Source organism: Manduca sexta, chromosome 25, assembly GCF_014839805.1.
Source record: "Manduca sexta isolate Smith_Timp_Sample1 chromosome 25, JHU_Msex_v1.0, whole genome shotgun sequence".
NCBI lineage: Eukaryota > Metazoa > Arthropoda > Insecta > Lepidoptera > Sphingidae > Manduca > Manduca sexta.
This window is the reverse complement of record NC_051139.1, coordinates 9,292,621-9,306,413: the sequence shown is the minus strand read 5'-3', so window position 1 is coordinate 9,306,413 and position 13,793 is coordinate 9,292,621. Positions and strand designations below refer to the sequence as shown.

The following is a 13,793-nucleotide window of genomic DNA, read 5'->3' as shown; positions in this document are numbered from 1 at the left end:
CATGTAAATTTATGTCATAGATACAAAAACACTCTTAAAAAATCAGTTAAGTACAAGAAAATAAATTATCAAAACAAAGATGTAAGTCAGGATTATTTGACAATTAATATTTTAAGCGCGTCCAACTTGAATTACTACAAATGACTTTGAATTTTATAGATATAAATTCAGCTATCCCACCCATTCCGCGGTTACATCTCATTTGGCGCGGCGCCTAGCGCCTGTGCCCTGTGCGATTGCCCATCTTGTTGATTAATGTGAGTCGAGTTACTCAAGTCCGTTAACTTGTTGCGAAGGACGGGCCATCTCGCACCGCGTCTTACGAGTACTGACGTTGTTTCAAACATAACTAAAAATAGTACATATCTAGCAGTGATTAATCGATATACTTCGTTGTTTTGTTACTTTAAATCCGGTTCGTTGAGTATTTTTAGAGTTGCTTTAAGGAATATCACGTGGTACTTATTATACCTAAAAGGGAGTAAGAGAAAAACTTTTAATCATATCCAATTTAATAATCTTAATCATAGTATTTTATTAAAAAAATCTGGATTAAATAATAATAAATATTCAGTTTTATGAACCGTGGATTTGAATTCGCTGGAGAATTATAAGGTGCGTGTATATATATTATCAAAACTTGTCTCTATATGATAAAACCAGCCAGCCATTTCTGATTACCTATAAATTCTCAAACACTAGCCAAGCTTTACTTTGCTTCACTGCTTAGCGTCTAAAAAGTAAGTGATACACATCAATACGAGCTTACAGAAGATCCAGCGGCACATGTGAGGGTTATATAGTCTTATACATACGTGTGATAAAGTTTACGTTTACTTACATCGATACGATTCAATAATTGATTATAGTAATATATCCCGCAAGTTTTTAATAATAGCCAATAAGTACCCTGATTTCTGAGATAGGTGTAAACCTGAGGTATAGAAGTAAGTGTCCTTTTCCTTAAATAAAAATTATTCATGTAAGGAAAAAAATTACCACACAAAAGCATTCAAATTGATATATAAACTATAGCATTTACTTTCGACAAACCGAACATTACTCTTACAAAGGAGAACGACATATAAGCGCTTGATACTTTACTTTCTTACGGTTAAGAATATAATGATACGCTAAAATACTGAGCAGAAAATACTTTAATGATACAAGTCGTCAAATAGATGTACACCATGTAATAACCGTGATTCGAGTTGCGCCAGTATGCGTCCCAAGGGCCGAGGTGTTGTTGGCGAGATTAGATGCAAATGTCTTTCGTTGATGGCTCATTTGCCTCTTGAATAACGTGTACAATGTATTCTTAGTTGTCTGTCGCCTTTAGTTATCATGTTAGCTTGTTCAATGGGTTTTTTAGTATGTTTTTTTACGTTTTGAAGATTGTCTTATACTCGGAATGTGGAACTGGTCACAATTTTTCAATTTGGTAGCAGATATTTTAAATTTATAAAGTGAATATATTGTTGAAAAGAAGTAGCTAATGGATAGTAGATATATTTTTCAAATAAGGAAGAAAAATACGGAAGCAACAAAAAGAAATGAAAAGACATCAAACATTTTATAATAGATGTTAATTACATTCTGGAGACTGGAAGTAATTATAAATATTGACGTGAATATCAGGTAAGGAAAGCAAATTAATTACAGGAGTCTTCAAACACAGGGGCGACTTTAATTATCTCATAATGATCATAAAATTGGTCCCGCTGCCATCCCATAAAAAATAAAGGAGCAAAATCAATTTTGTTTTGTCTTATAAAATACATCCGCAAAAACAATGTCGAAAGGAAGCTAACAAGCTTACTGGTAGTTATAAGAAGCCGTACAAATGAACCGAAGCGGAATGTCTGATAATTTTACTGCGTTTGTGGTAAGATAGCGTCTCATCTCGGCGCTGCGGCTCAAAGAAGAATAGCTCTACCATTGTTGGGGGTGGCGCCCAGATCAATAAAATTCTAGATATTAAGGCATCCGTAGAACGAATGTGAAATGTTACTGTTGTTAAACCTCCCTATAAATGTCACTATGGTCTTGGCCAAAGAATGTAAGTATTTTTTAAATTATTTTATACGAACAAAAAAAGTTTGTGATAAGTTTAACAAGGTACCGGCCTAGGCATGATAAAATTTAAAATCATTGTACATTCGATGCGAGGGACGTTGACTTTAAATTTTCCATTTTTGTGTAAATTTGAATAGAATATTGATTTTAAACGTTTTTTGAGTGAATTGCTTCGTGTCTGCCATGCAAAATGTTTGAACATTTGTGTCCGTACGGACTACGAACATGTAGCGGACAGGTAAATAATGGCTGTATTTTTGGCAGCGTAAAATTGAAAAATCAAAAATGACACCAGTAGCTTTTATTACCTACATATTACATAATATAGTTTCCTTTTACATATTTTAATTTATTTCAAGGAATTATAATACTAATTATATATTTTTAATTATCACTCATGTTAAATATATTTTTGATCGTTGTTACCAAACAATACAATGGCAAATTCACAGGATAGATTAACTGGCGACAGCCCTCGTGGTGCAACGTCTGATAAGCTGGCTGTGAATCAAGAAACCGCAACTCGATCCTCGTACCTAGACAATTTATTGTTTATTTGATCTTCAAATATATGGAGGACATAACTAAACGACGTTTAGGCTTAAATGTGGATAAGAGGGACAATCGTAATAATGTATTAAAACTAGTTTTCATGTAAAACTGATAATTTGGCAATAATAAAAGAAACAATAAATTATGCCGTAGATACCATAATATTTATTTATTTAATTATTTATTAGATTTTACAGCAGACAACACTACGATTACAATAATTTAAATATTATAACTTATAGCTAGAACTCCTTCGTTAATACTTAAGACCAATGTACCTGTTTACCCGATATCATGAATAAAAAATTTGAATTTGAATTTGTAAGGCCAAGTTAGGCTTACATTATAGCTATAATATGCGGCTATATACTTGTTTGTTAGTTTTTTAAGGTGTAACAATAAAATGTAATTAAATCAGTAGATTTTTTTTCAGAATAATATTACCTACTTATATCAGAAATTACATTGTCGTTACTATGTATCAAGTAGTTTGTTACGGCGTCTGCCGCTGAGTCAATGTCCTCATGTAGACAACGCATTATTATTCTTTTACGTACATACAGTACTATTTTATTACTGGAAAATAACCGTTTTTATTTAAGCAGCTCCGTGTAGTTATCCTAAATTATTTAAATCATATAAGGTTTTCATAACTGTTACATAAAACGGTGGTAAATTTTAATAATAATAATAATATAATATCAGCCCTGTATTATATACTTGCCCACTGCTGAGCACGGGCCTCCTCTACTACTGAGAGGGTTTAGGCCTTAGTCCACCACGCTGGCCTAGTGCGGATTGGTAGACTTCACACACCTTCGAAATTCCTATAGAGAACTTCTCAGATGTGCAGGTTTCCTCAAGATGTTTTCCTTCACCGTTAAAGCGAACGATAAAGAATACACACATGATTTTTTAGAAAAGTCATAGGTGTGTGCCCTTGGGATTAGAACCTGCGGACATTCGTCTGGCAGTCCGTTCCACACCCAACTAGGCTATCGCCGCTTTTTATTAAATGGTAGTATGTAATTATAATAAGATAGCTTTTGTCTACAGCTCCGCATAGGTATTTATCCGTTCCCGGAAAACAACTTGTATAATACAAATTTTTATATTATGTCAATGGCGAGTTTTATCAAAATAATTAAAATAAAAAACCGTCTATGTACCATTACAATTGTTAACAATGATAGACAACGCTTTGGCTAAACATATTTTTATTTTACAAATGAGATGAGTATTAATTAATATTTTTTGAAGATTTAACCCTAATTGAACTAAATTGCTTCGGGCACGCGGGTAATTACAAATATTCCAGTATCAAATTAATTACTATTAATTAAGCCATTAGTAATTGGCTACATAATAGTTTTACTGAAGTAAAGGTTTTCAGGAAACGCGGCGTCGAGCGTTCGTAATTACGCTAATAACATAAGTATTATTACGCGGATGGTTATTGAGAAATGCTAGCTAGGCGCTGTTTAAGTATATTAGTGTCGATAAATACATTAAATAGTGTTATTTCTTACTAAAATATTAATGCGGATGTTTGGATATTAATCCTGCCTAAAAATCACTAACGTCTTCGAATATCCAAATATTTGTTACAAGTAGACGTGTGACGTGTGTTTAATTTAGCATACAAGTATATAGTTATATTTTATTACCTAGATCGGCTTCTCGCTGATTTTACTTTCTAAAGAGTATCAATTTATCTTTAACTATAATATGACAAATATGTAAAGTATTGTTCGTACTGATTATTATTTTTAAAATTCACGCGCCCTCAACCTATCCTGTGTATGACTGTTAGTTTTGCAGTCAACAGGATACATAATATACGATGAAAACATCTTCGTAACCCGCTTGGGGCTCTAAACGTTTGTCATACATATTTCCACTATACTTCAAAATTCGCACGTTTGTACACGTTAAAAACTCATGGTAGTCATTGTATACCGGTGACAGGTACACTGGCAGCAAATCTGCAAAAACATTTATTTGGGCAAAGACGGGGCTGTACCTTGTATAAATATGAAATTTCTTTTGCCTATGTTATTCGAGGATGGTACAAAATTTAAAATCGGTTCTAGAAATTACGGCTCGGACACAAAGAAACTTACAAACTTACAAAATATTATAAAATAATTATAACACTGGTGAAAAGAATAAAACAATATTACAGATTTTTACTTAAAAATAGATATAGGTGGATACAGGATATAAGGTTACCATGGTAACAGGAAGGTACTCACATTGTAAGACGTAGGCAGCAAGTTCAGCGGCGAGATCGAAGTTTACTGGAAGTCGGCCGCGCAACACGTCTTGCTTTAGTTGGAGGAATATTTGGTACCTGTTGACAACCACACAATGAAAGCGTTAGGCGGAGCCTTTTATATAAAAAGTATGATTAATCATATTAATCACCAAGCTAAATGGAAATGAGTTATTTATAATCAAGACTTAATCTATTATAGTGATCATTGATCAATGATTATTTAAGACGCCTCTTTTACTGTACATCATTCATTATGTTTAAATGTTATGAATAATCTAGAACTTTAAAAATTTCCTTACTATACAACATTATTTACTAAGTAAAAAATCATTAACACAATATTATAGAGAACCGATTGCTGGCAAAACAAAATCAAATATTTAAAAAGGAAAAAGCAAAAATTACAAGTATTTAATGACGTCGTTTTATACTAAAAACAGATGTTACCCGTTTGTAAGATGAAGTCTGAGATGCGGGTGAATTCATGCCGACTACGAAGCACCGGCACCGTAATAACAAAATTTTAATAAAACATCTCCGTTCCCGAAGGGAATAAAATAAAAATAAATGGAAACTCTTAAAAATTTCACTTAACAGGTTTCAATTCTTGCTATTGTTATAAACTTTAAAGGAAAAGGGAGTGAAAGTTTCTCGGTGATTTTCAAAGAAACAATCCCAGCTTCGCAAACGAAATTGTGCGTTTGTTTAAGGAAAAATTAGCAGCCTACAGGAATCGTCACGAATAGCAATTCAAAACCTTATTTTGCGAAAGGTGTCCAATTAAAACTGTCTGCGGAATGACCTCCAACTATTTTCATTTTAGCAATAGCTGTACGGTGGGGCGCGGGCGGACCCCGCCGCGCCGCTCCGCGCAACGCCACGCCGCGCCACGCCAGCCCCTGCTGCTATTCATTTCATCAGCGGCGTGCGAGTTTATGAGCGCGCTCACTGGCCTTACTGCGAGAGTACTACACCTCCCTTTGTTCGTTTACCCGGTTTCACTTCATTTTATTTTATGGTCATGAATTTTAACTGTTTTAATAAAGTTAAAATGTAACCGCATAACGCTCCACTCGCATTTATGCTTCACTTACGAACGTTTAATACTTCATTTCATTAAGCGAATGGGGCTTATCGTTTAAGGAATAATAAATCATATTAAACTTTTTACTTTTGTCGTCATTTTTTTATTGTATACTCCATAGATTGCTGTTTACAATGCAATGTTATATTTACTGCTAGAAAATGTTGTACCTTCATGTAAATTTAAGACACACGCCTTTCATTTAATACATTTCCTGAACATTCTAGTAAGAGGATTAGATTACTGTCGTGATAGTAATAGAAAATAAATGTGTAGAGAAAACGTTGTCGAATCGCTGAGCGTGCAGAGTCAGACGTTATGAACACAGATGTGTTTTATTATCACTTCCTATTCCTCCCCACTCGCTCGCGACTTAATGCGTTATGATATGATATGATCCGCGTTATGAAAGCATTACTTATATTAATACGTAGCCGGCATGTGCACTACACACGACGCACTCAGCGCTTTGATGGAAAACCACATTCATAAATATCGTTGCGTGTAATTTGTTTAACCGGCCGTTAATTTGATTTTCACATGCAGTTAGCGGTTTTGTTGTAACTCATTATAATAACAAATAACGTTCGAATGTCCATGTCTGGGTGCTCTGTGCTCACTTCTGGCGGGTGGACGCACGAGACGTGTGACGTTCAAGCGGTCGGTAAATAAAATATGCGATTGAGGACATATTACGCATAACGGGACCTCAAACCGCTTGTAACAAACAACCAAGCACACACATTAAACTAATAAAACCAAGAACCAAGAAGCCAGTAGGTTATTTTTACAGTAGGAAGCTAGTATTTTCTTGTGGAAGTCTTACCAATTTTGTATGGTTTAATGAAGGAAAATTTCATTACATACCTAGTGATTTCTTCCAATAGCTTGCAAGGGTCCGCTGCATAAAATTTTACGCCAAAATAGAATGTGTGCGGATCGGTGCCTCGGAGCTGTCGGCGAAGTCTTTTGCCAGCATCCAACCAGTGCTAAAAGTTGAACATTTATATACTATAGTCCTGATACAGTCATTATAACTTCTTAAAGATAATATGAACAAAACATAACACAGGTAAGTGTAATCATTTTACCTAATATGGGATAGATAATATAATTGTTAACAATTGTTCATCAAAAGCTTTTCGAGCATTTATAATATTAATTATATTTACTTGATAATGATATATAATACCATGGCAGTTAAATATATAAATGACCTATTAAAATTATAAACATTTTTGAAACAAAACATGACGAGATCATACTAACAGTCTGATTATCTTGATCGACGTATCGGAGGCCAAAATAAGCAGTTTCCAGAAGGTCAAGGTGCTTAAATACAACGTCGAGCAGCGCTTGTCCTGTATTGTTATCCTGTAAACAAACAAAAAAGTATTCTTATAAATCTGCTTCATAGACTCGATTTCATTATCAATGCCTTGTGGAAACCAAATAATTACTTGTAAAAAATATAAGTAAAATAGTGTGTTTATTGTTAACGAATTGGCCATTAGTGCCCTGTTGAAGCCACATAATTGAACATATAAACAGTTTATTCAACCGTGTGTGGAGTGAGACAAATCATGCCGTGATTTTTATGAATATTTTTTTCTCATCATAATTTTTAACCTAAACACCACCGGGTGCATCCAATAACGATGTTTGACTCACCTATTTATTGTAAACAACACTAATTACATATCCATGATTATCGTGATATCGTTCTGAATTCTGGCCAGCAGCTACTTATTTGTTAATAAATGCCACGCCTGTCTAAAACTTCATACAATAATTCCTTTCAAGTTATCTTCACTCAAAAACTCACTTACATACCTTTCATTACGTGCGCCTACAAGGAGTAACAGTTAAAAGAAACGTGATAAAGAAAAATTAACATCTTCCCTAATTTAATTCCATGAAAAAGAAAGCTTTATCGCAGCCGCAGGCGTTAAAAGGACTTCTCAGTATCCTCTGTTTAATATTTCATTTTTCTCGTTTAGCAAACAGTTCCGGCTAGATAATTTCATTTTGATAAAGAAGTACACTGTGTATTCATTTCGCCTGAATTTTCCTTTTGTTATTATTTTTTTTTTTAATGTATATCATGACGTAGTTTATAATATTATACTCTATCGAATTTTAATGTAATTAGGTCCATATGTGATGATCACTTTTTAGACTAATTTTGTGGCGTAGTATTGCGAGACTTCCACTCTGAGGTCTCGGTTTCGAATTCCAGGTTGCGTAAAGTGATGTTGGGTTTACTCCTCAGAATAAGCTCGAGGCCCGGAATTTGTGTACGTCATGATGACAGACTCACCCATTCAGTATCATGGGACGGAACAGACACGGCGAAAATTGGATTCACTAATTACGCCTTTGCCTACCTTTTCGGGAAAAAAGGCGAGTGCGTGTGTGTAAAGTCCATAGTCAATGCATTTATGCATTAGGTATTGACTGAATTATCTGTAAAATACGGTGAAGGGGGAGTTATTTCGAATTCTTTAAATCCTGTTCAATACTTACCATTTAATTTGCCGTTCAATACTATACCTACTAAACGTACATCAAGCTAAATCTGTTATATATAATTATATCGGTTTTCTATGAGACAGTAGAATGTTACCGCGAGCCTGCTTATTCACATATATAGACAAATACTTTTACAGCATGTTTCAACCATTACAAACACAGAACAAATTACAACCTAGTAAAATCGTGATACTGAATATATTAGTCACAAATAAAATTCAACAACAGAAAAGAGTGTCAGTTCTTTGTATCTTAAAGGTGGAATTAATAATTTGCGTGATTATTCAAAGCGACACAAAAGGAAGTTCCCACGTGAGTCCCGCGGCTATTCCTAATTTGCGATTCTCGGTTAGACTTTCTACAATTAGGTTAACTCGCACGCAAAGGCTTGGACCTGTAATACCAGTAGTATGCAGTGATATGCTACTGGCAAGATAATGAAAGGGTTCAGAGCTGGTTTGGTCTCACGCAGATCCCTGATCTGTGGTGGATCGCTTGCGTGCGTACGGCTGCGCGTGAGCAGATAATCGACGTACACGCTGATTTACATTGCTAACAAATTACTGAAAAATTTAAACACCAAATGAAAATAATTGTACTTGGAATTGTGTTGTTGTGCATGTCATATTTTTTTGCATTATTTACTCAGAAGATATTACTGCATTTTATTGTTTATAGATTTTTGTACTGAATGCCACGGTGGCATAGTTGTATTACTGTACGACTGCGTGCGGGTTCGATCACCGGGTCCAGACAAAGTTACATTGGGCTTTTTTACTCAGTACCAGCCCGGAGTCTGGAATTAGGCCCGATATGGCGATAGGCTCGCCTTCTAATCACATAATGGGACGGAATACGCACGCCGGAAAATGCGTGCACGAGTTGCGTCTCTGTCTACCCCTTCGGAGATTAAAAGCGCATGTGTGACAATTTATATACATAAGTCGTCATAGTCTATTTCGGTAATTTGTGAATTAACCTGTCCAATTTTCGTATTATATACAAAACACAATCGTATTTTATAGTCAATGCTACAATTTCAAGTATCAATAATTTCTGTACTTTCAGATTCCCCTATAAATTATTATACACTTCCAGCGATAAAATTTATAAACGAAAATATTTTAATGAACCACAACTAACAAAATTTAAACAAAAACAATTATTAATCAAAAGCAACTTCTACAAGCGCTTGTAACTTCAATAAGTGTACATTTCGGTGTAGAAACGTCCGCAGCTTGTGGGAAAATTGCGAAACAGTTCGTTGGGCTGAATAATAAATGATTTAATAACAGAGCGCGTTTGCTCCTAACAGCGTACGTGAAACTCGAAAAATAACAAACGATTTGAAAATCTGGCAGCAGTGTGGGAGCACGCGATCCACGCCGCGGGATATCGTCCACTACTCCACCAGTCGATGACGACCGGCGACCTCATAAATAACCACGCTTTAGTTACTATAAATCAATGGCATTGACGTTGTAATTTTGCTCAGATTAATACGAGCCAATAAGTTTTCATTTCGTTATTGATGTACTAAATATATCTGCGATTTGTCATTGTCTCAATATGTAATAAACCGTGAAGGCTGCAAAGTCTTCAAAACGTCGTCGTCATATAAAAAGCCGCGATAAAATTCGAAGAATAGTTTTATTTCACTGTCTAACATTCGCATGAACATAAAAAATCATAAAGTAACAAACCTAATAATAATAATGAATTTCAGTTATTATTTTAATAATGAAAAATGTTACATATTTGTCTTTAAAAAAATCCCCTATTTCTATTTTACTGTACTAAAGTTACAACGACTCGTTTATACACGACTAGCTTCTTTCCAGAACAACTTTCTTAATCTGTCCAATACAATTTCCGCCCGGATGCAACACCGTTACTGCTCTTATAAAATAATGATATATCTGTAATGAAATGAGTCCGTGCACGGTCGGTTACCGCTAGTATAGCAAATTCAGGTGAGGAAAAATATATTTTTTTTGTACTTGCTGACATTATGTTTATAGAAGGAAGAAAGCTAAAATAAATTGCTACAGATAGACCTGTGGTAAACTTTCAACTTTTGAATATGTATACACATGACTATTGACGAATAATAGAATACCGAAAGCTACACATACTAGGGTCAGCTCCAATGACAATATGTTGACGGAAAAACGTTCCATAATAATCATTTTATAATTCAAATATTTCGTCTGTAATTTTCATTTAAGACTGATTATATATGTGTTTTCTGCCTCTGTTACTTACGTATAATAACAAAATCAGTGGGTAGAAACTAGGTAGATATAAGCCTACTTAAAGTTTTCTTCTTGTTTAAAATTTAAATGTAATTATGTCTCTGACAACGTTGATTACCAATTAGTAAAAAGTAATTTATTAGTGTTGCCTTGAGATTTCGGAATTGGCTTAATTTAATTACCTACTTCGTTTATTTAGAATCAATTCCCTGCTTAACGGGAATTCCCGACAGCAAATACAAAGGACGGACTATTTTCTATTTCCTAGGATAACGAGGTTGGATGCCTGGTAAGTACGCTAATCAACGGAGCTTCTTTTTTAAACACATTTGTATAGTATCAAACTATTTATATTTTATAATAAACTTAACATTGCGATACTCCTTAATGAATTACAATTCCGAAAATAACTATTCTTTACAAGGCACATATAAGAAATTAATTGGATTACAAAAAGCTAAATAGAACTACTGTCGCCCATATTACCCACTAACCAAGTCAAAGATCCTTTATAAATGTAAATTTTTTAAAAGTCTGAATTTTCAGTTATGAAATAAAAGTTATTCGTAACATAAAATGCAACACGAACATATAACAAATCATAATTGCATGAATAAAGTTGCCCAAATGTCTCAGTTTTATATTTAGTCAAATTATAATTTATTTGATGAGCAACATTTATCTGACATTGAGAAATCAGCCCTAAATGTAACACTTAAATATTTAATATAAGACATCGGGCGAATGTAACAATGTCTTCCGAGCAATTCCAAGGGATTATCTACCGCCGCGATAATACACAGCGACTCGCCACCATCGTTATATTTTTATTCTCTTTAATGTTTGAACGAAATTAAGTAACGTAGAGATGGCTTGAATTTTTTAGGATGTTTCGTCGAGATTAAAACACCTTTTATATGTAGATATTTTTGGGTTCCGTAAACTTAATGGGTAAACGGTATCCTATCAGGATTTGTGTTGTCTAACTTGGTGATTTATCTCCTTTAAATAAATATGAAAGTTGTTTATAGTTTTTATTTTATTTTATTGACATTGCTAGGTAATACTAGTCTCTAAAGCCTCATTAGCTGAAAAACAAACGATTGTGAGTGACGTTGTTGTTGTGGGTAATCACGTTCTTCAAAATCAATTGGACGTCTTACTCGTCTCATCATTGGTTAAAAAAATTACAAGTTATCGTTACGTCTCTTGGAAAATTGCAAATCTATTTTTAAAAAAATATGACTCTAGTAACGGAACCCTCGAGAGTCGCCGTATTTTATATTATGATAAAACCGCTTTATGAAAAAATATTAAGAAAAATTGAATAGTAAAAGAATAAACAAAAAAGCGTTGTATGTTTATGCACTAAAACACAAAAATGACTAAAAACATGGATGGTGGTAGGCTTTGTTAGGAACCGGGCTTTCTTCAGTCACACCACTTTATATATTATGTTTTCTAATTAGACTAAGAAAAAGGAATTGATATTCCAGGATTATTAATAATTTGAGATATTTATAATATTTAATTCATCCTGATACCACCATAAATATTTACCCTAATTTGACATTTACTACACATATTGTAAATTGTAAATACTTTATATCAAATAATCACATTGCACATGACTTATATAAAAAAATAAATACATAAAAAAAACTCCTAGTTTTCAGTCTCAGTACATTAAATATTTTTAAAGACAGCATTTTGACTACAAAACACTTTAACAGAATAATTCGACATGCCGTCACGGCACGGCGGTGTCCCTCCGTCGCAACGAGGCAGTAGGCAGAGGGACAATTATCAGATTCAATTTTCTCCAACGGTATTCTCACCCCATGATACAATAAAACGCGAGCCGAGGACAGCTCCAATTCCGGACAAATTGTGATTTTCACACAAAAGATAGTGTGACTGAGGTATGGAACCCATGAACTTTGATAGAACTTGAGTACTATGGCGTTAAAGTTTAGTGATCGTGTCTATAAAATAACTGATTTCAGCTGAATATGTTATAAATATTGACGTAAAATACTTTAGGTTTCTTATATTTTTTTCGTAAAAGTATCGAGAATAATCCATACAATATTTAAATTAACAGCAACTATTACGATGCTTTGTGTTGAATAAATAACTCTTTCAATGGATGTTCATAGGAATCCTATTGAAAGTAAATAAATGAGTTTTTATCACCGACGATGTCGACTTACGTTTAGGATACCAATTCAGACTTATCACAAGACAAATGTTCTATTTATAAATACCTTTGTAATTTTATCGAAACAAATAATAATACATGACAACGAATGTGTTGTTGTAAAAACCGCGATATTTCAGTTATTGGAGCGATAAAGTTTTCCCTTGGCCCCTTTAAGACAAATGTCCCTTTGTAGATACGAAAACTGCTGCGAAAGGACCGCAATTCATCTGAAATATCCATACAATTTAGGGAAAAACCTTCGAAAAATCGCTGCTACCACTTTATCCAAATTGGACGATTCTAGCCCAATATATCTTTGGAATTTGCGTGACGAACAAGTTGTATGTCTTCCGCGTGTGTACCGAAAAATAGCACGAGGAAAAAACGGCTCAAATGTTTACAGTTATGACATAAACTTGTAACACGTATCTGAATAAGTCAGCTCGTAGCGCCCTATATGTTTTCAAACTGGGGGAGTTTTCCGAGATAATAGAGATTGCGTGCGTATAGCGAAAACAACGACGGCCATTATTCTTCACAGAGTTGGGCGGGAGCCTTCAGCCTCATTATTTATCAACACAATTTAATTATTCGTATCAGTATGTTTAAGTCAGCGCATTGTGCTTCGATATATAAAGTACAGACGTTGCTCGCAATTTGCATCTCGCTGCTGGCGGTATGCAGTTGTTATGCGATTGACTGGGTAAACATCAGGAACTGGCTGTGGGATGAAATAGCGTGGGCAGCTTGGCACTCGCGAACCACTTTCACATTCACCACGCGACAATGCGAGTCAAATAGAATTTAATATTC

The 13,793-nt window shown here is 34.3% G+C and overlaps 1 protein-coding gene across 5 annotated transcripts in view; it reads right to left on the bottom strand.

Moving 5' to 3' along the window:
• LOC115454242 (band 4.1-like protein 4) overlaps nucleotides 1-13,793 on the bottom strand; it is a 41,832-nt gene that overhangs the window by 14,328 nt on the left and 13,711 nt on the right. For all 5 annotated transcript variants that reach the window (XM_030183151.2, XM_030183269.2, XM_030183022.2 and 2 more), the window contains exons 3-5: nucleotides 7,260-7,364; nucleotides 6,858-6,979; nucleotides 4,884-4,981 (exon numbers count right to left, since the gene is read on the bottom strand). In XM_030183151.2, the coding sequence (XP_030039011.1) occupies nucleotides 4,884-4,981; nucleotides 6,858-6,979; nucleotides 7,260-7,364 (325 nt within the window). The remainder of the gene's footprint in view (nucleotides 1-4,883; nucleotides 4,982-6,857; nucleotides 6,980-7,259; nucleotides 7,365-13,793) is intronic.